Source organism: Falco cherrug, chromosome 16 (assembly GCF_023634085.1).
Source record: "Falco cherrug isolate bFalChe1 chromosome 16, bFalChe1.pri, whole genome shotgun sequence".
Lineage (NCBI taxonomy): Eukaryota > Metazoa > Chordata > Aves > Falconiformes > Falconidae > Falco > Falco cherrug.
The window spans coordinates 8,893,615-8,918,646 of record NC_073712.1 but is presented as its reverse complement, the minus strand read 5'-3'; the positions used below and the strand labels follow the sequence as shown (position 1 = coordinate 8,918,646).

At 42.3% G+C, this 25,032-nt stretch overlaps 1 protein-coding gene across 2 annotated transcripts in view; it reads right to left on the bottom strand.

Moving 5' to 3' along the window:
• Positions 1–25,032, bottom strand: part of MAGI3 (membrane associated guanylate kinase, WW and PDZ domain containing 3) — a 73,283-nt gene that overhangs the window by 3,855 nt on the left and 44,396 nt on the right. For both annotated transcript variants that reach the window (XM_055728177.1, XM_055728176.1), the window contains exons 7-20: positions 23,199–23,256; positions 22,084–22,178; positions 21,271–21,459; positions 19,195–19,803; positions 18,150–18,181; positions 16,382–16,535; positions 15,707–15,798; positions 13,362–13,554; positions 12,000–12,185; positions 8,274–8,459; positions 4,781–4,883; positions 4,546–4,672; positions 3,887–4,030; positions 1,546–1,684 (exon numbers count right to left, since the gene is read on the bottom strand). In XM_055728177.1, the coding sequence (XP_055584152.1) occupies positions 1,546–1,684; positions 3,887–4,030; positions 4,546–4,672; positions 4,781–4,883; positions 8,274–8,459; positions 12,000–12,185; positions 13,362–13,554; positions 15,707–15,798; positions 16,382–16,535; positions 18,150–18,181; positions 19,195–19,803; positions 21,271–21,459; positions 22,084–22,178; positions 23,199–23,256 (2,307 nt within the window). The remainder of the gene's footprint in view (positions 1–1,545; positions 1,685–3,886; positions 4,031–4,545; positions 4,673–4,780; positions 4,884–8,273; positions 8,460–11,999; positions 12,186–13,361; positions 13,555–15,706; positions 15,799–16,381; positions 16,536–18,149; positions 18,182–19,194; positions 19,804–21,270; positions 21,460–22,083; positions 22,179–23,198; positions 23,257–25,032) is intronic.

Genomic DNA, 25,032 nt, shown 5'->3' with positions numbered 1-25,032 from the left:
CAAGAGGCAACAAAATCCTTCCCCTCTCCGCTGCTGCCATCTAATCCAAGTTGCTTAACCTAATCTCAGGCCCCAGTTTGGACAGAGGGCTGGACCAGATGGTCTCTAGAGGTTTCTTCAGACTCTTCTACGATTCTGTGTTTCTACCTCAGACTCAGGAGATTTCTGTGAGCCAGAGGGCCAGGAGTGATTCCAGGTAACTCCTGTGCAGCCCTTGTGGTGCAGAATAAATGCTATTTATCACTGCTGCAATTATATGAAGCTTAAATCGCTGTTAGTAAGGAGAGAGCTGGAGGTGCCCTCACACTGCTTCCCTCTCCTGTAGCTTGTAAAGGCTGGTGTTAAAGAGGGCCTTAACAGAAGCTCCTCAGATCACAAAGACTATATTTAACTTTCACCCTTAATGACAAGGTAATTCAGTGTGAGAGAGAAACCCAGCCAGCCAGGAATCTAGCAAGACGGCACAGAACAGACCTCGCAGATCACAGATGGGCTGTTTCTATGCCATGTGCTAATTCACTGATTTTACTGTGCTGTGCAGGTTGGAACAGTAAGATGTTCAGGGCCATCTTCTAGCTCTCTGGAGGAAAGACATGGAGAAAGTTCTGAGCAGATTTTATCCCTTGAGCGGATGCCAGTTGCTGCTTGTAAATGACTGAACCCAACACTATGTGGTAGTTCAAACTGTGTGTTTTAAAATTTTCAAAGGATGAACTCATGGTTGGTTACTGTTACTGAAAAGCTCTTAATCAGAAAAAGTGACCCTACAATTTAAGAAGTTTAATCTTGGTGTCGGCATCAACAGTTAAAAGAGAGAACACAGAACAACTCAGAGAGAAAGTGTTCTTTGCTTTAGAATACTACCACGACCTCAAGACTTTTTGATTTGTAGATTCTGACCATTTCCTAAGTCAGACTCAAAATCATCAGTTCCATGCTCTGTAGTGGAACTCAGAGCTTCTGAAAGCATTTGCTTTTTTGTCTGTCCTTCTCCGCCCCCCCCCCCCCCCCCCCCCCCCCCCCAGTTTGTGCTTTCCTGTTGTGGATGCAGAAGTTGCACCTTTAAACAAACTCACTCCATTCTGAGAGCAAAGCTGTCTCTCTCCCTGCTTTCTGAAGTTTTGGCATTGAAAAACAAAGCGTTCTGTAATTTAGAAGGCTAAAACCAGTACAGGAATAATATTCTTAACAATATAGGCATTTTGAACTGATTACTATATCTTAGAGGATTTTAATTTAAATTAAAAGGCAATCTGTTAATTATCACATTTGTACAGGAAAACTTGATTAGCTTGGACAGAGCTGAGAAACTTACTACAATTGCAAATATGCAGTAATTTCACACCGTGTAGTATTCCTAGGTACTTGGCATACATTATTTTTACTCAAAATATTCCTTTTATTTTAAAGTAAATATGAACACCTGCACAGCTGTCAGAAAGGAAACTGCTAACTATTCCAGTGAGCAAACACCAACGTTTCCTTATCAGACAGTACTCTATTGCCTTGGGTCCTCAAAATGAGACAGCACTTGAGATGACGTACTGTGATCTGGTATCAGGCCAGTCCCTGGTCTCAGCAGCAGCAAAACTTTATTCCCTCCAGCCTGAATCAGCTCAATGGCTCGTGTGTGAGTGATTCCTTGGGTGGGTTCTCCATTAATTTCAACAATTTGGTCACCAACCTGACAAGAAAAGAGCAACCAGGTTAGTTGTCATGTGTCTCTGACACTGTAAACCAATTTTTAATTTAGAAAGGAAAAAACAGAGGCAGATGCTTATATTTTTCCTCTCACGCTACAATCCACTCAGCAATAGCAACACGATTCCATGGCTGCTGACCAACATGACACAACACAACACTCTGCCAGCTCAGAGCTCTTCACGCAGGTCTTCTGTTCAGCCGGCTCAATAAAAGATCTCAGATTACTTCAACCTATCTTTCCGTTTATTTACAAGCGACGAGACGGTGCTTCAAGGTATTTTCATTCTGGACCATTAGATGGGAGGGAGCCGGTGGATGAACTACGTCAAACCTGGCCCCGCGTGCCTGTTTCAAAATCACACTGGCCAGGTAACAGCAACTTCTCTGCATTTAATGAGGAGCCAAGTGCTATCATGGCAGAACAGGCTTTATGTAAGGAAATGGGCTTTTTTCTTCCAGGTAGGAGAGACCGTCACTATGCAGTTGTCAGTACCAACGTCTACGAGGCCAATTAGCAACTTGCAGAGGTATTGGGCAGGTAATTACAGTTCACACGGACTTTGCAGACTGCTGGAAAGGGGTTGGAATCGCACCCCCGCAGATGGGGTCACGAAACCTGTTTCGCAATACAAGGCTCAGCCAAAGGATGTCACTAGTGCATAAAATCAGCGGTTGAAGGGAACGGTCTGGGCTTTGGTAAATCAACCGCCTCTGCCAAAGGAGGTCACCGGCTGGTTACTCACCGGACAGGACAGGATGGCCACACTGCACGACGTGCCCCCCCCATCATGCTCAGTTGCCATTAACCGGGTGAGAAATTCATTGTCACCGTTTCAAAAGTACAGTCAGAAAATGACACCATTTGGCAGCTGAAGGAGGAGAAACTAAATGACATGAAAACTGCGAACCAACCTCACGCTGGGTGAGAGCAGCCTCTTGTGCTGAGCTGCTGGGGACACACGGCACAGCCACAGCGCTCGTGGCTCTGCTCCTCCACAGCCACCAGCGCCAGCCTCAGAGGCTCACATTCCCTGTGGGACATGACCCCCCAGCATCGCAGCGAACACATCCCTGCGGACACACGTCCCCTGCACAGCTCGTGCCAAGTGGCGGAGGAGGCAGAGCTGGCACGGGGAGGTGGAGCGCTTCCAGCCATACTGTGCTGTCACGGTCCCACACGGACCCGTGCCTTGGCACAGGTCATCTACACGAAGCAGAGTGCAGTCAGCTGGGAACCTTTTGGTTGCTTTTGCCTGGAAAGCAAAGCCCTCAGCTTAGTCTAACGCTACTCGAAGGAGGAATACAAAAGAAAATATTAGTACTAAATGCTACATTCATGTAGTTTCTCAAGCATGAGGGAAATAAGCTGATTACTGTAAAGAATAGGGTAACGGAAGTTAACAATACCTAGAACTCCACATCCAATGAAGCCTCACAGTAGCCCCAGCAAGTATCTGTGTCAGCCCTATTCTGCAAATCATAGTAGCGATGGAGGCAGAGCCTTGTGCCGATGGCCGCACGTGCAATGCAGCACCAGGCTGCACGCGGGACGGCAGCTCATGGGCACCTGCTTCAGCTTCACGCTCCAGCCTCTGAAAATTCAGCTCTGGGCAGCAGGCACAGGTTGTCCCGCACCATTGTTCTTTGCTGTTGTGCCCATGTATTTTGCTGTTACTACATCACCTGAAAATTATTTCCTTACACAAACATAAGAATTAACACACAAAAATTTGGAAAAAAGTTAGGCATGGATCTGCAAACATGGCACAGAACAGCAATAGCACAATGTACACACAACGTTCCTTACAAATTCCCTGACTTTGACAGTGATTCTCCTTTCAGTTCTCTGTTCCACTGTGCAATTTCTTGTCTGGGCTCCTAAAGTGTGCTGAGTAGCTGCTGCTCAAACCCTGGGACACGTATGTTACTGTCACTCAAGGACAGACGGACAGTTCATTTTGGACAGCCAGAGCTTTTCATATATTTCTCCTTTAAAAGCTTAACACTGCAGCATCTGCTGTCACTGCACAGTAACAGCTGGAAGAAGGGCAGCTGCCCAGATGTTGTTCTGTCTATTTGGACCCTGCACTCGTGAAAAAACAAGGGTTGTTGCCACTACGGGTAAATTAATGTGTCAAAAGGCCAACTTGATCAACAAATCGATTAGAGAAGACAAACTCACATGTACTCGCCCATCTTTGACAGCTGGCCCATCTTCAGCAAGCCGAAGGATGAATAAGCCCATGTTGTATTCCTTTCCTCCTCGAAGGCTGAATCCAAACCCTCGAGGGCCCCTTTCCAACTCTACTGGGAAACAGCCAGGATTCTGTGTGAGAAGGCAGAGGAAAAAAGATGAGGACTTGTAGGCAGATTCAAACATTTATTTTTCTGAAAAAATGCTTCACACATGTTTGTATTTTGACAAATGTGCAATCCATGAATTAAACTGAATTCATCACAGCTCATGTATGACTAGGTGTAATCGTTTCATTCTAATTCTAAACATACAGAACAATTTCCCTTCTAAGTTTCAGATATGCATGAAATTTCCTTAAGAAACTTTGCCAAAGGGTCTGTAGTAGCCCTGTTGCAAGCATTTTTTGTTTCCTTTATAATTATAATGAGTACCCACCTACACCAAGGAGATCGTAAAAATCTAAAACATCAACAAAAACATTGTGTGAAGCACTTTGGGGCATCTTTGTACGCAACTTTTCTACCCGTGTCTGACAGGGAAATGCTTTGTTGTTCTGCTTTTGAACACTCCGTGGCAATGCCACTGTGGTGTCTGGACGGACAAGTATTTTGCATGTCTCCGCGCCCTCTGGACGGTTCCTGTACCTGGGAGTGACGGCTACCAATAACTGAAGCAACGCCAGCATCAGACTGTGCCAAATGCTTATGCTCGGGCCAGGAAAGCCTGTAACTATTTGAAACTTCTTTTCCAGCTTCACCTTCCGTAGCTCCCCTACACAGAGGTAAAAGGACACATATGTCACCTTTGCATTAACAACCCCTCTGGTCAAGCTTTTCTAGCTGTTGTCCATTCCTTTCGCCAAACCCCAAAGGCCTGTACCTGTCTGTGCCGGAAGGGTTGATCTGTGCTGATCCCAGTGGTCGGTGCTGTGGAGCCGGACTCTGCCTGGCAGAGTTTGTTCCTGATGGAGGACCACGGTGTTCTAACAAATTCAAACAAAATCAACGGTCAGAGAGAGCTTCCCGAGCATACTGCGAGGCATGCTCCCCACATGTGACCGTCAGCGCTGTGCCTGCTGTTCCTAAGGATGCCACAGCTCAGCTGACCTCAGGCACAAGGTGAAGAGAATTTTCCAAGGTCTAACGCCGTAAGCCAGGAACCCAAGTGCAGTTCATTGGTTCCAGGGAATAAATTCCTAGGAATTTTACTCTTACCTACACTGCTTTTCCTCAGAAAACTCCCACAATTTTAACTGAACCAGACATGAACAGAAGGGTTTTAAACTGTGAATTGATAAAGACCAGAAGGGATTAGGGCTAGTCAGATCCACGAAGTTGGTTTGGGTATTCAATATAATAAATTTTTGTAAGAATAATGTCCACTTGAGAACATTTCCCTTTTTAAAGGTACGAGGAGAATGAGGCTCTGCAGAGGCAATGAGGATTCAGAGATGAAGACTCTCAGTGATAAAGAGAAACTGTCAACTCATTTAAGGCACAAAGGAGAGTTTGCTACTGGCCAGCTCCGGAAAAGGTTATGAACTGGTCCCACAACTACACTGGAGGCACTAGTTCACTGTCAGGTTATCAACAAGAACTTTAAAGTGTTTCACCTTCCCTAAAAGGCATGACATTTAAATAAATCTTTTAGAATAGCTTATTTTCCCTTCCACAAAAAATACAGTGATTCTGTACTTTACAATAAATCCAGTGCCTTTATGAAAAAAAAAAAAAACATGCTTCAGGATACAAAATGTCTGTGTCACTTCAGAGCCATGAAGCGGCTATTCAAAAAGCTGCCTCTTAGCTAGAACCTGAAATGGCAAGTAGTGGCCCAAGATGAACTTATGTGCTGAGTTATAAACTAATATACTCCTTTTCTTTATAAGGGTTAAAAAAAAAAAAAAAGTATCTCAAGCACCAAAACTACGGAAGTTCCAGTCCTCTGTTAGATGCATCACATTACTGCATTCCTCAGTTAAGAACGAGCAAGCCCTAGTGAAATATACAAAGCACTCAAGCATCTTAAGGGAAGGAAAATATAATGCGTATTATCAGACTGAATTTCTCAGGTATGCAAGACCTTCCAAGTCCTTCACAGGACTGCTTGGTGCTATTACTATGACATGCCTTAAAGAGGTTTTTCTCTAGAGACAAAATGTCAACTTTTAATCGTGGTTTATACTCAGAGTTTTAATTTAGAAGCACAGGCAAGAAAAATGCCATCTGTTTGTACAAATTCTCCAGTCCTCTTTTCAGCCTGCTCTCTTATGTTTCCAGCTAATACATGACAAAAGCTGACAGGCTCCTGCTTTTGTGAAAAATGTTAAAGAATGTCTTCTGGCGCATGAAGTGGAATTCGTTTATTCATATGGAAAGCAAAGATCACACATCTGTGAAAGCGAGGAGGGACAGCGAAGGGGTACAAGGCAGTATTTTCGTTGTAAGTCTGAGAGGACAGCGCTGAAGATGCACCAGGGAACAGCAAACTCTGTTAGGGTTTATGCTTTGTGATGCTGAACAGTTCCTGGCAAAATGGGCATTCTTCTCTTTGGAGCTGCATCCTGCCTCCTCCTCAGTGTTAAGCAGCAACTTGTGAACCATCTCTGCGAGGCTCAGCCCTCTCCCCGCCATCCAGCGGGGAAAACGCCTGAAGCCCTGACTAATTCACATCCACTCTGGCTTTCTACAAGAGTCTGCTGTATGGAAGGTTATGCTGTGTGCTAAACTGTATTTCTCCAGCTAAATCAAGGAGGATATACTTGGCAATATATTCCATTTTGGTGGAACACGTTCTGTTTCTCTCTCCTTCACTGTCACAAAATTCTTTACATCTGAAACACGCCAACCCCAGCTCCTCTAAGCCACACATTTTTTCTGACTGGTCTCTTCAGCCGTTTTATCACCTGCTACTGACCTCTCTTCCCCTCCCTTTGTTGATTCTCCTCAGGTTCTCATTTTATCTCTACATTTTGGCTACAAATCTGTAATTGAGGAAGTGGGAAAAGTTCTTACACAGAGTCCAGGTAACATCATGCATAAACAAGGGACAAAAATGTTATATTCAGAAAGCTTATTTTGAAAACAAAGCTGAGTAAGAGCTCTGGAGAAACAGGTCTAATGCAACCAACTCAGACTTCAGTTGCATTTTAAGCATTGCCCTGGGCAACTGCTTTGAGGTGTGTCCCTTCAAACTGGAATGAATTAGATTTGATAAAAATCAAAAACTTAATAGAAAAACAACAATTTGTAGAAGTCTCTCTGCTTCAAGCATTAATAAAAAGGAAAATTAAGTCTTTGAAATTTTGTACTACAGGCTGAGATAGTGTGTTACATATTTGCAATGCATGTGAAATTAGAGAATCATCTGTTGGCTTTACTCACATTCTGGGTCTAGGTATTTATTATTCAAAAGGTGAAGAAAGCCAGCTTTCTGGCAAAATAATGTGATAGTGAGTTTAATTAAACCCATAAGCAGCAATCCAGAAAAACGCAGTGGGAAGCAGGGTTGAAGCTTTTCTCCTCAAATGACTGGATTTTACATATTTATAGTGAATTGCTTGTGTAGAAACAAAACCATACTGAATGCAGTGTTGCATGGGAGCTTTCATGAAAAATATAGTCTCTAAAGCAGCCACGAATACTCACTTCTGCTGCTCAGTTGACATGGCAGTTGCGTGTGAAGAATTTGCTAGCAGCCTGGGAGGCTCTGCAAGAAAACCCCAAGCAAGGTTTTCATGGTGGGATGTGATGATTTTTCAAAGGGTAGCTTTGGCAGACAGAACTACACGACGTTTCTCTTGCATCCCAGGGATGCAACATTCAGTAATTTATGTATTTTAATGTGGCAGGTGTGTCTAAATGGAGAGGATCTGGAATGCAGGTGTCCCTGCAGCCCTACAGCAAGCACCCTAGCTGCCTAGTGTCCCAGCTGGAACAAAGCTCCGGCAGCGACTGCAGCAGCAAGAGACGGGCACTGTATGTGGTGAGATTTTCTCTCTTGGCATCATCCTGTGTCTGGTGTAGCTCCCCCCAGGAGAGGTCATTTCTCTTTCGTTGAAGAATACAAGGTCTGGACAGGACATCATTCCACGTCTGTCTCTCATGTGAGAAACCACGAGAATTTCTCTAACCCTGCATCGCACTGTTAATACTTGCATCTTATTTTTCAGTACAACCACCTTGGTAGCTGTATCTCTCTGCCCCACCTGCCTTCAGCTCTTCCAGAGCAAATGGATGAGCTTCACACTCTTTAATTTCCAAACATCTTAAAATACTCCATTTTAAGTGAGTTAACTTCAGAAATTACAAACATTAGACTCTGGCAGTGTGGTAGGACCCATCCACCTGCCAGGGCCACGCACCCTCCATACCTTCCTCAGCCACAACAGTCAGAGTCACCACGTTGCCTGCGTCCTTGATCAGCTGTACTATGCTGTCATGAGAGAGCTCAACGATGGATTGACCGTTCACTGCCGAGATGCGGTCTCCCACTTTCAGCTTCCCACACTGGTCAGCTGGGCTCCCATCTATAACTCGCCCGATCTTGTGAGGAATCACTAGGAAGTCAAGAACAGGCACAGCAACATGATTAATATTCATGTAAGATAAGTACCACACAGACCCAGCACTGCCACAGCTATACCAGAGACCGCTCCTGCTCTAAAGGGTGGCGCTGCTAGTACAAGAAAAACCCGCAAATACGAAGAATGCTTCACTCAGTAGAGCGAATGGAAGTGCCAACCGCTGACAGCATGGCCTTGCCACATACAAGGTGTTGTGCCTAAGGGAAAACACAGGAAGGAAACGGGTCACAGCTGCGTAAGACCATGTGTCCCAGGAGCACTACAAAGCAGTCTGGTTTGCCACTTATAATGTATTTTTTTTTCTATTTCATGCACAGACCCTGGGGCACTGTGTGGACTCCGAGACAGTTACGGACATCCAGTTTACTACGGTCATCAGAAATCTGGATGCACAGATTAACTCTTCCTCCTTGCAGCCAAAAATTAAACCTTACATGCACTTCAAAAGGAAATCAAACTTCTCCTGCCAGAGATCGACTTAGTAACCTGCTGAGCAGCTCAGCAGCAACCCTCAGCACACCCAGGCAGCACAACAAGGTGTGCCAGCTCAGCTCTGCACAGACCTGCTCCCTATCCCTGCTCTCTGAGATGAACTTGCACATGTAGTAATTGTCTTGAATTTTAGCTAGCTCTCCTGGCTTGCTTTCCTCAGTTCCTCCCATAGTGACACTCTGCTCTGTGTGCAGGTTCCTCTAGAGGCCAAAGCAATGGGGCCAGAAAAGACAGAACAAGAAGAAGATATAATTTCATGAGAAGTAGAAGGAAAAAAAGACTGCTTTTAGTTACTTTCCCAGAGGTGAACACAAATGCAGGAACAAGTAGAACTAAAAAGGCACCAGGTGGGAGGGATGCTGCACTCCAGTGCGGTGCCTCCTCAGGCACCTGTCCCGTGGGACAGCACGGCCTCGGCGGCTCCTACGCTCTCCCCACCAAGAGCCCTGCTGGCACTTGGGGAGATCCTGTTTTACAGTTTGCTGACCTGAACATCAGCATTGCAGATGGCACTTGGCAGCCACCGAGATGCTACTGTGGTCGGGGAAGCCTACCAAAACCTGGGGCAAGAGCGGCTTGTTGAGCTGCCTGCGTGCTGACGTGGCCCTGACAGAGCAGATTCGCATTACATCAAAGCACATCAGCCAGCATGCTTTCCCATGCGTCTAAAACAGCCTTTCATTCATTCGGATGCCTGAAAGCACAGCAGAATTGGATTCTGTCTTTCCCAAATCCCTCATCAAGGCTCTTCTGCACAGGAACTGCTGCATTGCTCCTTTGTAACTCATTTCCAAACACCTCTCCAGAATGACCTCTGCATGTTTCATAAACGCTCTCCTTGCTATTTCATGTAAAAGCCTGTTTGTGCCTCCAGTGCCTGAAGCGGGTTTGATGGATACCCGTTTTCTGTAGTGGCTGCTCTCCCAAACATGCTTTTCTCTGAGGGATAGGAGAGGTGAGGAACACTGTGTGCCTGTCAGGATTATCAGCTGGCTTTTCAATACCATGACAGCAAATCTGAAACACTTTCACAGGGTCATCAGCCACCCAAGATTAAAAAGCCATCAAATATTGTTTGAAGGAGCTAGGACATGCTGAAGTTACCGCAAAGAAACAGACATTGATGCCTTCCAGCATTTACTGTAAGTTTAAATTTTATTTATGCTTTCTTTAATAGACTATATATAAACTTAAGAGACAACTGTGAAGAGTAAAGCACTGCAGGGTTGCAGACCCAATGGCTGATTACTTATTTTGAAATATCCTGTAGCTTCATGTTAAACTGCAGCACAGAAACGTTCAGCACAACACAGCCTATGGATGCACCAGCATCTCTTTTTTTCCTGTGTGTTAGAAGCCACCTGGACCACAGGGCTTACGTTACCGGCACTGGAACTGGTCTCAGTTGTCTTCTACTTTCAGTTCTAGTATCAAATAAACCGGGATTTGCAGCAGATCCTTAGACAAAAATGTTGTCTGTATTACAGTTATATCGTAACAGAATACCAATGTATTGTAATGTTTTTTTCTTATTGTGTGACTGACCAGACAACACAGTGAACCCATGGCCACTCTGACATGGGACACAATTGTCTGTGCAGCATGATGCACTGGAGGGTGACAGTTTGCTCTGCTGCTGCCACAGGAATCTGACAGCAGCTCTGCATGTGGACCACTGCTGCTGCGCTGTCCCACCGCACCAGCCGCTTCCAAAGCCGCTGGCTTTAACATTCTTGAAAGGCATTGTCTGAGCCAAGACTGCATCGCACTCTAAATATATATCACATGAATTCAGCACAATGTTATTTAGAAACAGGATTTTTCTGCGCTCCCGCTGTTTTTTTTTATTGTGCAGTAAAATTAAGTGGAAAAACAGAAGAAAGTGTCTGAGGCTCAGTAAGAGAGAGACACACTTTCAAACCATCATTATATCTGACTGGAATCAGCTGAGGAAGTTTCAGAAGGGTGATTTACACTAAGGAACTAAAGGAACCAAGTAACAATTTCACAAGTTAGCCGTACCTTAATGTCAGTGAATTGTGTTCATCTGTGGGTGAACACACTGAGCTGGCTTGTATTTCAAGGGCTGACACAGGTAACACAAACCTGATGGCCAAAGGGAATGAATCTCAGAAAGATGATCCTACTTGCCACTTCATGCAAAAAAAATTATCCAATAGCCTCTACCTGGCACTGCTGGGTAAGCAGCAGCCATCAGCACAGGGAATACAAGTCCGCTTGATTATGCTGAGCAGAACTGCTCCTGTGCAGGCTTCACGGATCTTTCCACTGAGTTGGACTCCAGGGTTTCCTGCAAGCAGCTTCTCTCATTCACTTCTGTTCACAGTATTTCTTTTTATTTTTGCTTTTAACCTTGGTTATTTTGCTGTTTATCTTTACAACTATGCCTGAGGCCATGTCCATATATCAGAACTGTAATGCCAGAGCATGCTACTTTTTCATTTTGACGATCTTTCTAGACAAACACCCTGCCTGACAGTTACAACTTCATTCCTTTCTTCCAGGTACTGCAGTCTCTGCTTTCTCAGATCCCCAAAATAAGAAATGCTACCCAATCAGGTAACATAAAGCCAAAGTTGAAACTATATTTCCATTAAAATGCCTATGAATTAATGCAGTGTGAGAACAGGCATCACCACCACAGCCTGACAACTATCCACGTCTGCAAGACTGTCCTGTGACAAGTGCACACTCCTGTGTACGGGCTCGCTGCCGGTGATAATACTTTCCCCCTGCCCCCCACTTACGTCACAGTTGAGTGAAAAAGAGCATAAAGAAGCAGCCAGACAGACCGAGCCTCAGCTGGCTGGGCTGTGAAACAGTGAGAGGTGACTGTGTCTACACAGAGTGCTGTGCAGGTAAGACCAGCACAACAAAGACAGAGAAATCCCCGAAGAAGCCACGGCCCTGCTCACGCCTGCTAGTGCCAGCAGCAGCTTTGGTACAAGCACCACGCAGCGAGGCCAGGCAGCAACAATGCTGCCAGAACATGGCACTTACCCCCAGGAGGAGGTTTGTTCTTTGAGGTGAGGATGACAAAGCCAAATCCTTCGTTCTCCTTCCGCTGCAGACGGACATCATAGACCTCTGGGGACTGCTGGTTTGCAAACTCTACCCGATTCAGTCGGGGAGAGCCGTTTTGCATCAAGACAGGCTGCGATTCCTCCTCCTCCTGTGGCTTTTCCCCTTGCAGGTAACAGACAAACAAGTAAGAAAAACCCAACACTGCTGTTTTACCAAGCAACTACAGCAAAACTCTGCGTCTTAGTGTCAGTGCCAGCATGAGGAAACACCCATCTGCCTGGGAAAGTAGGAGGCGAGTTCATTAACGATATAGTTAATACAGAAATCAGACACAGAATAGAGCATTCAAAGGTCCAGAGCCCTACACAGGCATGCACAGTTACAGAAGGTAAGTCTGCTGCACACTGGTTGCACACAGCCAAACAGACTTGGCACTGCGTGCACAGACTTTATCAGAGCGATCTGATGCCTTTTTATAGTAAAAAACCAAACCATCGTGGCTTTTCTGTGTGCTCCAAGTACAAGATCTATGGCAGAAATCCAGCTACAAACCAGATCTATTGCTATCTTAACTGAGGAACAACTGTTTACTTGGAACAATGGAAACATTTTTTAAAAGGCAGTTTAAAAGACTGAAGCCAGGCTTTCTTTTAGGAATCCTACAAACTCTTGGTCCTGATTGCCTTATCAGAAGGCATTTTAAAGAAACTGAGAATTGATCTTAAAAATACTTTTTCCTTTTACCTGTATATACTCAGAATTAGTGGTTGAATAAGGCAATGGAAAAGCAATACTGACTGCTCATCAGAACAGAAGATTGTTACCAGTTCTCCTGAACCCCACCCCAGCTGTCACTCACATGATCAGCATCAAGTGAAGGACAATAATCTTCTGTACACTGCTGATCTGGACACTGAGCTAAAACTGCAGAATCACAAGATGCTGCCCTGAATCATCTCTGGTTTGAATGCACTTATTCTTGCTACACACAGATGCCCAAAGACTTAAGAACATAGCATGTTGTACAGAAAAGAGATTGTGTTATTACTCAATTTGCATAGTATCAGTGGCTGTTCTAACTAATATCTGCAAAAAAGTTTGAATAAAACAGCACTGCCATCATAATTTTCAGAGCCTTACCTGTGCAAACAGTGCAACCCAGCAAGAACCGAAGCATCAGCTTATTACATTCTGCTTTTCTCCCCTTACTCAGAATTACAGCTGACCTTCCTGAATCTCAGATTGCTCAGCTCTAGTGCAATAATTGATAAGTTTCAGAGCGGCTTTATTTGATTTGATTACAAAAATGTAAGTACCCTCTCTGGAACAGACACATACCACCAAAGAAGATCTTCCTCCGGACTGTGAGCAGCACCTGACCATTCCGTGCAGCACTGGTCATTAAGTCCAAAACTTGTTTGTGTGACTTCCCCTTAACCGGGACTCCATCAATACACATCAGCTCATCTGCAGCTCGAAGCCTGCCGTCTTTTTCTGCTGCTCCCAGCGGGATTATGGCTCCAATATAAATCTGTCAGCAGAGCAGAGTCAGGGGGTTTGAACAGCAGAACATGAACTCATCAAAACACGTAATGGTTGGAGAATCCAGGTGAATCCAGACACATGAGAGCTTCTGGGAAGATATTTTTAAAGATCATTTGAGCATCTAATTCTAGCAGAAACACAGGCAGCAAGCGTACTTTGCACAAGGTGACTCAATGGATACAATTTGGGGTCTCAAAGCATTCAAGTAAATAAAGTTTTGGGGTATTTTTAATCCTTATTCTGGAAGCATCACTATCTCTTGAGTATATTTGTTATTTTGTCAAAAAGCCCAACTCTTGACATAAGTAGTACACTGTGTATTTACTACACATACATGATTTCCCAGACATTACTGAAACAAAAACCTCTGTCATTCATTCTACTTACTCCGTTTTTTTTTAAACCAAGACTAGGCCAGAGTGCGGAAGAAGTAACAGCTTTTGAAAGAACTCAGATTTACTTCTGAAAAGCTGCTCAGACAGTTCCACATTTGAATTTTTTTCAGTGCATAGCTTTTGGTGATTAGATAATGAATTCAAACAGCTGCACTCCCCTTATCCATTTTGTCTACCCCCACCTCATAAAGTGCTACTAAATGTAACAGATAAGAACACCACAAACTATTTTGTATGCTAGAATCACATTCAAGTTAAATGAAAGATTAAGAGTAATCACGCCGGTATTTGCTATTTGCTGGAGGTTAAGCAATGGTGGGCAGATCATCTGTGCACAGCATTCATGACATTAGCCTGACGCTTGCCAACAGCTATGGCTGTTATGGAAACAAAACACCACACATGCTATGAAGTGCAACAGAAGTAAAATTCTTTGCTTGTGCTCCTCCTTTTCTTTAAATGCATGTTAGGGGGGAAAAAAAATGCAATCACAGCTGTGAATGGAAAAACCCATATTCCTTAACTGTAGTCAGAAAACAATCTATGAGTATCTAATTCCAAAAGCTTTTCCTCTTAACTTGACAGCTGAAGAAACAGCCCCTGACATACAGTGCAAGTTCTTAGCACTTCTTCCCAGAGAAAAACTTCTGCATTTTTGGAAATAGAGGAAAGTCTCCTAAAGCCTGCTGTCAGAGGAACAGACTACCCTGGGGTTTCCACACTGGCATTTGCCCATCTGCCTCCAACTCCACCATTCCTCGGCAATTACCTCTCAAGCAGTGTTACCCCAGTCCAACTGCAACGGCTCTGCAGGCTGAGGCTAGGAAACACTGCTACACTGACAACTTAAAATCATAACTGAACTCTAGTCACTGACCAGGTTAAAAGAAGCCAGACCCTAACTAGTATTCTTCCCCCTGTACAAACATCAGAGCTACATTTTGATGCCAGTTACAATGCAAAACAATACCAAGATCCATTTGCAGAAGGAAGCCAGTCTTAATTGGTTCTGCTTCAAGCTTCTCATGAAAATCCTGAAGTACCACATTTTGTATTTTCTGAGATGAGAGAGAAAAACACAAGGCTAATAAAAGCCTGAAAGAATGTATGAAAGGCTGTGCTTGTCTCCTTAAGATGAATCCACCAGGAACCACACTGACTGACAGAACAAAATGCATTTTTAAAAATTCAGCAAGAGAGGTGGGGGAAAGGGTTGTGACACAATCCCAAATCTTGCCTTGTTTCACTGGGCTGCACTCAAAAGAACAGCCTCATGGAGTTTTTGCAGGGTAAGCAGCCGCTTCCTTCCAGTCATCTGCTCTCTGGGCCATGCCAATGTGCACGGCACACTGGGCATTACCAGGGCACATATTGTGCCAAGGCCACCATCGGGATCAGGTGGAAATGGGCAAAGGCTGGGTAGCACTGCTGCCCTTATGAGGGCTCCTGAGACACAGCAACAACTACAGAAACACCATCAGTATTACCAGCCTGACTAAGAAAACTGCTGCCAAAGACAGATAGCAGAAAGGGCACAGGAGCCTCGCAGATTAAAGTCAGCCATGAAGAGGAAGAAAAGAAAGTTAATCTGAATCAGTTGTGATCTTTATAAGGCAGTTACCAAACTGATCCATTTTACCATCACTGAACTGTTTAGAATGAGAGGGAAATGAGGATGACAGAGCAGGAGTCATTCTAACAGTAATACTGGAAGATAACACGTAGGTAAACAGTTTCACTTACAGGCTGGTCTGGTCCATCCCCTCCAAGCACACGGAAACCAAAGCCTGACTCTTGTTTTCGCAGGAAAACATCCAAATCTCTTGTGTTTGGAGCTAAGACAAAGCAACATTTCAAAACACGTAAGGAGCTATCTTTGATTATTGGAAGATTATGCTTTGATGGTCATTCTGACTCTTTTTACTGACAGAACACAGTAACCAGAAATACAGTACATAACTCAGTCAAATCTGCAGTGATGTTCTCTTTCCAAAATCAAAAAGTAAATTTTCAAGAAAAGGCTGAAAAAGGAAAGGATAGATTGACAAATGCCAAAGGAGAGATCACAGCTGTATTTGTACGGTGGCCCAAGATAAAAGCCAGTCTATAATACAACTCAGAGCTACCTTCTATAAATTCTGAATTGGTCAGGTCTACTTCAGTTCACTTCAGAACTGGATCATCCCTGAGATCATTTCTATGATTAACTGGGGTTTTGTATGATGTTGTTTTTTTTTTTAAAAAAAAAAGCTGTTCCACAGTTTTCTCATCTCTGTATGAATTACAAATTCCTTGAAATGTTTTATCTACATCAGGTTAACAAATTTGATAAGAAAGTCAAACAGTTTTACTACACATATGACAAAGAAAAAGTTCCTTAGTAATTGAGTATTTCGAAGTGGAAGTTGATATACTCACGTTTGTCCTCATACATAGTCTTAGACTTCAGGTAGACTTCTGAAGGGTCCAGTTTAGGAGAGCCTGGTCGTACAGCAGTGGGTGGAAATGGCATCGGCTGTGGGATGGGATCACTGACAGCTTCCAAACTCCCTGAACTGTCCTGCTTGTCTTTCTGAAACAGACCACACCCCCACAAAATCCCTATTAGATCAAAAGCATAACTGGACTTGTGTGCTTGTATGCCCAGAAACCACAAACATCATGCAGAAGATGCAGTCTTCCTTCTGCCTAATCTAAATCTCCCCTCTTTCAGTTTAAAGCCATTCCTCCTTGTCCTGTCACTACATGCTCTTGTAAAAAGCCCCTCTCCAGCACTCTTGTCGGCCCCTTTAGGCACTTGAAAGCTGCTCTGAGGTCTTCCCAGACCCCTCTCTTCTCCAGGCTAGATACACCCTTTTACAAAGAGTGGAAGAAAACTCCCCCAAGCCATTTAGCAGTTTGACACTTAAATGTTTATAAACACAAGAACTTACCCTTTTTAACTGAATTGTTTTGCCATGCTACTTAATGCCACTGAACATCAAGTGCTCCATGGGAAGTTGCTACTGCACATGTGCTAGAACACCAGTACCCAAGTCCGAAGCATTTTTACGTGCCTGCACAGAGTGCACTGACACAGGAACCACACTAACGAGGCCTGCATCCGCGAACTGCAGAGATTTATGCACCGATTTATTTAGTGTGGACAACTGCATGCTTGCAAGGAACAGAATCTGAAAATCTTATTGAGTGCACTTGTATGAAGCACACTGAACTTGTGTGCTCATATTATCTCATTGCTGGGATAAGACTTGAATATTCAAACAGCAGGACAAAGATAGAAAAAGCCACATCTACATTCTGGTAATTGGGTTTTCCTAAAATGCAATCATTTGTTCTGTACAAGAAACATTTTTAAAGAAACAGTCTGTTCACCAACTAGCCTAACTCATAAAAGAAGCACTCATGACAAAAATATGCATTACTATCAGCATATCAAATCAGAGGGTATTTTATTAAGCCCAAGGATTCTTTACTGAGCTAATGTATATTAAAGATACCCCAACGGATCAAACTTCCAAGAATAATGGGTATCAGACTAGGAATGTACAGCCCCATAGAGACTTCCTGAAAATATGGATTCAAAGATAAGCAAGCATTTTGAGAAGGGAGCGCTAACCAGTCCATTAAATCTGTGTGAGGACTGAGAAATATATGGAATATAAACTTCCTTCACAAATCCCATTTCACTTTAATACAGGCAATTAGCAATGTAAAAAAAAAAAAAAAAGATACTGTATTTTGTTTCCCTTTTAATGGGTACTCTGACAGTAGTTCCTTAAGACAAAGAATCTGTGCCAGCTAAGCAGACATGGTTTTGCCAAATCATCTTACAGATTATCGCAGGGACTAAAATCCAGAGGAGATGAGATTGCAAAAAGCAGGTCGAAGCATGCATGCAGATAGCAATTTCAAGTACAGTGCAAAAAAAGGAAATAACGATCAAACCTAAGTGGTAATGTCATATTTAAAATAATGACAAATCAACAGTACTACACCTATTGTCCCACAAGGTCTTTGCTGTGTTCTTGATTCTTCAACAGTAAGGGAGACATCCATCGCCTCCATCAAATAACTCAAAGGAATCTTTTGTGTTAAGTAGACCATATTTACATTTGGTTTGCAACCAAACCCCCCCTGAATATTCTCCAGCAGAATCAAATTTAAGTACATCACTAATACTCACCCCTTTGGCAGTTTTAGTAGGTGAGGGTGGACCTGAAGAAAACACAACACAGAAAGCAATTTCAATGCTAGGTCACCAAAAGCTTAAACAGCATTAAGGCAATGTAATCAGCTCCTCCTGTGCTGAAAATAATAACTGCTTATTCACTCTTCTTTTAAATGGCAAAGTGAATGTTCAGTTGGCCAAACACACCACTTCAGAGAAGTCTTAAATTAGAACTGCTAGCCTGTACAACACTGAAAAATATCTATTTCTTTTTTTGCTAGACACTGGTCAACGAAATCACACATCAGTTCATTGGATACAGGGACTATGAATTTGTCTGGAAGAATTTCACTTGCTACCAAAGAAATCCAATTATTTCCTTAGCTGATTAAGGAATAGTAGCATTTATATAGAAAAAGACCTGGAGATTTTTGCAGGTGTGGATGACTGTTTGAAGTGACACTCTCAGGGCTACAGTAAAATCTTAAAATGACACTAAGCAGCCACATATTGGTTCATAATTCTTTCAGCTCCTTCTGGCAAACACACACTACCTACTAGTCAGCTTTTGGGGAGAAGATGCATTCTGGTCCATGACTGACAGTCAATGAAAAGGTATAAATATGCAAATGCAAAACTGACATTTTTCTGGTATTTCCAGTGGTCAGCTCCACATCACTGCTGATGCTTCTTCCCATCTCCTGTAATCACCTATCCATTACAGCTACAGTTACTGGAATACATTTGGAGAGCCTTGGAAAACTCTGTCCATCATATGCTTTGTATTATGCTAGAGACTGCATTTTTGCTTTAGCACTCCCCAGACACTTGGAAGAGACAGTGCATAAACATATCGTAATAAAATTTTTGAAAAAACCCAACCTTAGCAACATGCTCTCACCCCAAATACTCAGGCATATAAATTCAACCTAGAACATAACAGCTGAATAATAAGCTGCTACTTGGCTGCCAAGACTGGACACGATTTAGCTATCACACTAAAAAGGGACTCTTAAAATGCATATAACCATACTTGACAACTGTAAATGTACATATGTACCTCCTCTTAAGATAAGCAGTGGCACTTCTGCTCCTACTGGAAACTGCTTCAGTACCTCCACCACCTGCAGATGTGTCAAGCTCTGTACGTTCTGATGGCAAATCTCCTTGATTACGTCCCCTTTCTGAAGGCCTTGACACCACTGGCTGTCTAAAATCATTTTCACCTTCTGCCCTGTAGGACTGTCTGCAATGGCAAACCCAAAGCCTTTAGGGCCTTTGACTAGGGGAATGGTGACCAGCTCTGGCTGAGAGCCTCCTGAAGATGCAAGAGAGATCCTCTGTTCAGTTGTATCCATGGAAGGGCCGTTCAGACGACCATTGACCAACATGGGGCCCATTTTTCCATTCTGGTCCAACACAACTGCTCCAGCTATTAGATCTTGGCTGGTCACACAAACATCTCCTTTAGTCACAGGTGGTCCGTTGATAATAGGTGTAGCTGTCACTATATCTATCACAGGGTCTTCATTGTCGTCAGGAAGAGGATAACCACGACACAAAGTCATGTTCACATACTGATTGACGGGAACGAGCTGAAACATCTGGACAACATCTGCATGGGTATGGCCAAGGACACAGCTTCCATTTATGTCTACAATGACATCACCTGTTACAAAAGAAATTTCAACAGTGTCAAAAACAGAAACGAAACCATCCACACCTGGACTCAGAACAAAGGCATAACTGGAGAAAATCACTGTGCAGTTTTCAAAACTAACAATGAGCAGTGGCTGTGCTGTTACCTTTTGGCTCGACGTTGCCAGAAAGCATAAAGGTTTTCCTCTTTGCATTTTATCCATTTCATCTCAGAACACAGTGTGCTAAATATATAAAGTTTAATCTGCAGCAGATTTAAAAAATGATACTGTACAGTCACAGGAGATGAAGCAGTGCACGCACACTACTGCAAGCAGATGTCTTCTACTTTAATTCATGTTGTACAGCATCCTAAATTCAATCCAGAATAAATCAGATTTTGGGGGGAGTGGTCCTATGTTTATTTTAGGACTGGTTGAACTTAAGCTAGGATTGCGCCCACACACATCCTATACTCTTACACTGTTGCACCACACGGCTAAGCATCTATTTTCAAAATGAAGTGGAAGTAGGCTTCAGATCCTGAAACCTTGTTTCATAATTTACATCATTTTGACCATGAAACTTTGCACGTGTGATACAATATTCCCAGCAAGCAAACCGCCTTACCATTTAAATGCCTGGGCATCAGTAAGACAGTAACTCTCTTATTACATGAACTACAGCAGGAATAGGTACGTATCTTTTCACACAAACACGTGTGCACCACCACACAATACTGCAGGATCATTATTTTTACAGAGGAGGAAAATGCACTACATACAAACAAGTTCAAACAATAGGTTGGCAACAAAACAGGGAATTGTTTCATTTCATAAGTAAATAGTATTAGATAATGAATCGGAAGCATGAACTCTTATTACTCTTCTTATCTGAAGAGTAAAGAGTTTATGTGATATGTAAAGAAGCATTTTGCCTTTTCTAGTATGTAAACCAGATTACAATAATTTTATAGGTAACAGTTAAAGGTATAATAACAATGAAAAAGCGTGCAATTCTTCATGGATTGCAGGTACATTCATCTCTCTTGTTTCCTCACTTGTCCAGTTCATATAGCTTGGCTTGCTCATTCCTGCTGCAGGTTTTTTGCAATTTTAATATTTGGTATTATGCTTTGTGGCAGCAACAAGGCAAAATACAGACCAGGTTTCAAACACACCATTTTTACTTGACATATAGAAAGGCAACAACAAAAAAAAACATTCTGTAAACAACCCGGAAACCAAAAGTCTTAGGCTAAAGCAGAACCACTGACATCTTCAGAAGCATACTCAAAGTAGATTTGTATCTACAACATTGCTTCTTTTCCTTTTCTGCCACTGCTCTGCACAGATCTTTCACAAATTTGAAAACTATTTCATTTAGTGAGGTGTTCATATTCAGTCAGTGGATGAAGTCATCCAACCTCTCGTGCTTCAGAAGCTGTGCTCTCTAAAAGCACCACAGGAAGTGCAAGTTCAGAGAAGTAATACTTGACCTGGTGCAATTCTCCCATCTTGTGCAGCGGGTCCATCTTTTAACACGTTCTTCACCTGCAGAAACTCATCAGGTCTGTCTCCTCCAATGATTGTAAAGCCAAATCCCATTGTACTTTTTTTCAGTGAGGTCCGTATAAGTGCACCTGTAAGCTGGGATGGATCTCTAGTGAAGAATGACTTCTCTGGTCCTTTTGAATTATGGAACAAAGACATACGAAGGTAGGAAACCACGGTTAGCTTTGCTAAGTTTTTTGTTTGTTTTTTAAGGTGTCATAAAGGATAATGATTTGTGTGGTTAGCATTGGCTAACCTCTGCAGCACTGTTATGGAGTAAAGCAAACGATGCCGTTACACTCATTTCATGGCTGAGTTAAGTGAATGGAGAAGTTGAAGAGCTTTTTCAAGACCATAGTACAGATTACAGCAGAGCTGGAGCTAAAGCTCCCACCAATAATCCCCAGGTTTACACTCTAACCCTTGAATATCAAGCTTAAAGCAGATGAAAAGATTCAAGGTGTGGTTTTACCTGCATCTTCCAGCTGGCTCTTCTAACTTCCCCCATATTCAAAAGCTGCTTACGACAAACAGCTTCAGAACGATCAAAATGTGTTTAAAGTAGTCTTAAGGATCGCAGTTCAATTTAACGTTCAAAAAAAGAATCGTTCAAAAACCCTACAGATTCGGGAGGGCAACACCACAACATCCAGTGAAAAGACAAGACTAATGCCTTGATGAATTCCAAAATCGGTTACTTATGATGCATACTTGCAGATAAAGATATTAGTGACAAAGAACACAATATTCAGCGATACCTGATTTTGAAGGGCCAACATCAGTCTGTCCTAGTTGTTTTTTCCTTTTGGCTTCCAATACTGGGTTTTCAAACTGAGTTTTCTGGTTAATATGACTGTAGACATACAAAAGGTAGATCAGGATTTCAGCAGAAAGCATTCTGCCTATTTCACAGCAAAAACAACCACAAAAGATACATCTACAAATACTATTTTTTATTATCTCAAATTATATATATAATCAAAATCAAAATATATAATTTATTATCTCAAAAAATCTCTGGAGGAATGAACAATAAACTATCATGATCAATACTGAAAGCATTTTTGTTCTTTCAGCAACTTGATTTACTTTAAGAGCCAATACAATTTTACTTCCCGCAATTATTAGGTAGAGTATACCTTCACTCTACTCTGCAAATTTTCAAAAGGTTGTAATAATCTAGAACTGAGAAAACCTGCTTTTTCTCTTGACCCTATGTGTTTCTTCCATCTACCTATAATGCTTACAAACTCACCTTTTTACTAGTAGATATTAAAGCAGTAGAGCAGAGTGGAAAAAAACCCAGTAAGTCTGAGCAGAATTTAAATATCTGTGTCAGTTTTCCAAAGTCAAAAAATTGTTAGCTAGCTCTCTGAAACTAACATTTTCAACTCTACTGATTTTCTTCCCCATGGTTAGAGAGATTTCCTTTACTCTGACCTGAAGAAGATTCAAAAGAGCTCTGGCAGCAGTTTAGTAGTTATTTACTTGGCTTTTTGGAGACAGCTATGAGAGATAAATTGATTTTGCTCTTTTACAGTTATCAGGTACCACTCTTAAATCAAGTGACCCCATTTTTGTTACAGCTAAGAAAAATGACATCAGCTCACTCCCATTAATAAATTACTTTGGTTGCTGCTTGCTTCCCTCCCCAAATGAAATACACTTCAAGAAGTCAGTACAGTCACACCATGGATCTTCCCACATGCCAGTGCTTCAGCAGTGTGCACCATGTGTTCACTGCCTCTAGAATTGTTTCTACTGGATATGTTTAATACTCGCACTGCATTACAACCTATACGTACTGCATATCAAACGCTTCATTATTTTCTGCTCAATTTATAACTATGTCAAATTAATAATTAGCACTTACTCAACATAGTATGTTCCATATTGAGGGTCTTCTATTTTTTCCCATCCATAAGGAAGTTCTGCAATCAGAAAGACCAAATTTTCTGTTACAGTGGAAAACTATCTGCAAGTATCAAAGCTCTTATGAAGGAATGAGAGGACAGATTACAGACTCATGAAAAATATAAGGAAAATACAGGTCCTTTTTTATTCCCTTCATTTGCTGGAGGCTGGTCCTTCCGACGAAAGGGTATCAGCCTGTTCCCAGGAACGTGAAGCCCTGTAATTCTCACTTTGTTTCACCAGATGCAGAGACTTGTATTCAACAAAAGCACACCACTTTAAACATATAATAAACTTAAAGACAAGATACAAACTAACCTATTTAGAGAGGAAGAACCTATAAAGGAGGAAGAAAAATACATTATTTAAAATTAATCTAATTATAAACTATGAATGTGATTTGATAGCTGTCAACTTTCTAAGCTATACAATTATTAATATGGTCACACTGCTTCTGCCCCCAAATACACCACAAAAGAGAGCTATAAATGCCTTGCAGTATCATATCTCAAGCTTGCAAAACTCTGCATCTCCATTCCTCTTGTACTTTCTGTTTCAGACCACCTGGCACAAGTAATGCCATCTTTAATTATTCTCTCAATAACATCAGGATATCTCACTGTACTCTGACAATGTTTCAGTTTTCAGTCAACCCAAGAAATCTTCATAGAGTTAGAACTATATAAGCCATACGTGATAAGTAAGAAGACAGCCCCCTCCATAGTAGGCTATTTCACCCTGATGTTTACAATACAGTGAGACACCCCAAAAATACCAGCACGTGTTTAGGTCTGGCTGCATCAAATTCAGCACAGACTGTCTAGCCTGCCAAGAAGATGAAATGTGGTTCTGTGCTGCTGCAGCCTGCCGGCTCCTGCAGCCACACCAAGCTAGCCGACAGTGGCTCGGGCTTGGGCTGCCTTGGACATCCCTACATTAGGGGTCTAAAATAAAAAAAAAATCACCTGTTTGATATAGGTACTGGAAGTTACGTGTGAAAAGCTCCTTTTTATGGCAAATTCAGAATCTGGTAAGATGGTGCCTAGCAGCAGATCGTAATTGACTGAAGGTGATAAGCAGGTAACACAAAGGTCCAATTATTCTAGATTTACTGTTCTAGTTATCTTGACTATGGAAATTTAAATATTAGAATAATGGACACACTCAGGTAGCTAGCCATTTTAGGGGTAAAATTGCTATGTAATCTTGTTTGAGGCTGCCCTAAGTTTGACAGTAACAGGAATTTTCCTAACATATGACAGCATTACCAATTATTAATAACAGCATTACTCCACAGGGTTTGACAAAAGACCCAGTGGGTCTATTCATTTAAATGTTGTTCATTCGGATATCCTACATCTATCTGTTTAAAGTGCTCTTTTTATCCTGTGGTGAGCTGCACATATGTTTAATAAGTAGCAGTATGCGTCCATTGCTCCAGCTGGCTTCATTATGAATACACGGTTGCTGTGCAATTTAGGAAGACGACAGGCTATTCCGAGTCTGCCTCATCTTTTGTAATGTCAGGCATTTGCTGAAGACAGAGCTATTTGGTACTCTTTTCTAGCCGAAACAAGACCTGTAACTCTTGAAGCAACAGCATGAAGAGTTGAAGGGAGTCAGATTGTTCCCTCTACTTATGCATTCAAATATTATATCATCATGTCACATGCAAAAGGTATGATCGGCAACAGGTATAATGCTGCATCTTCTTTATTATTCCTATATTCTAATATACTTATGGACCTCTTCCTCCTGCTATATTCCACCTGCACAACAATTTCCACTGAGAT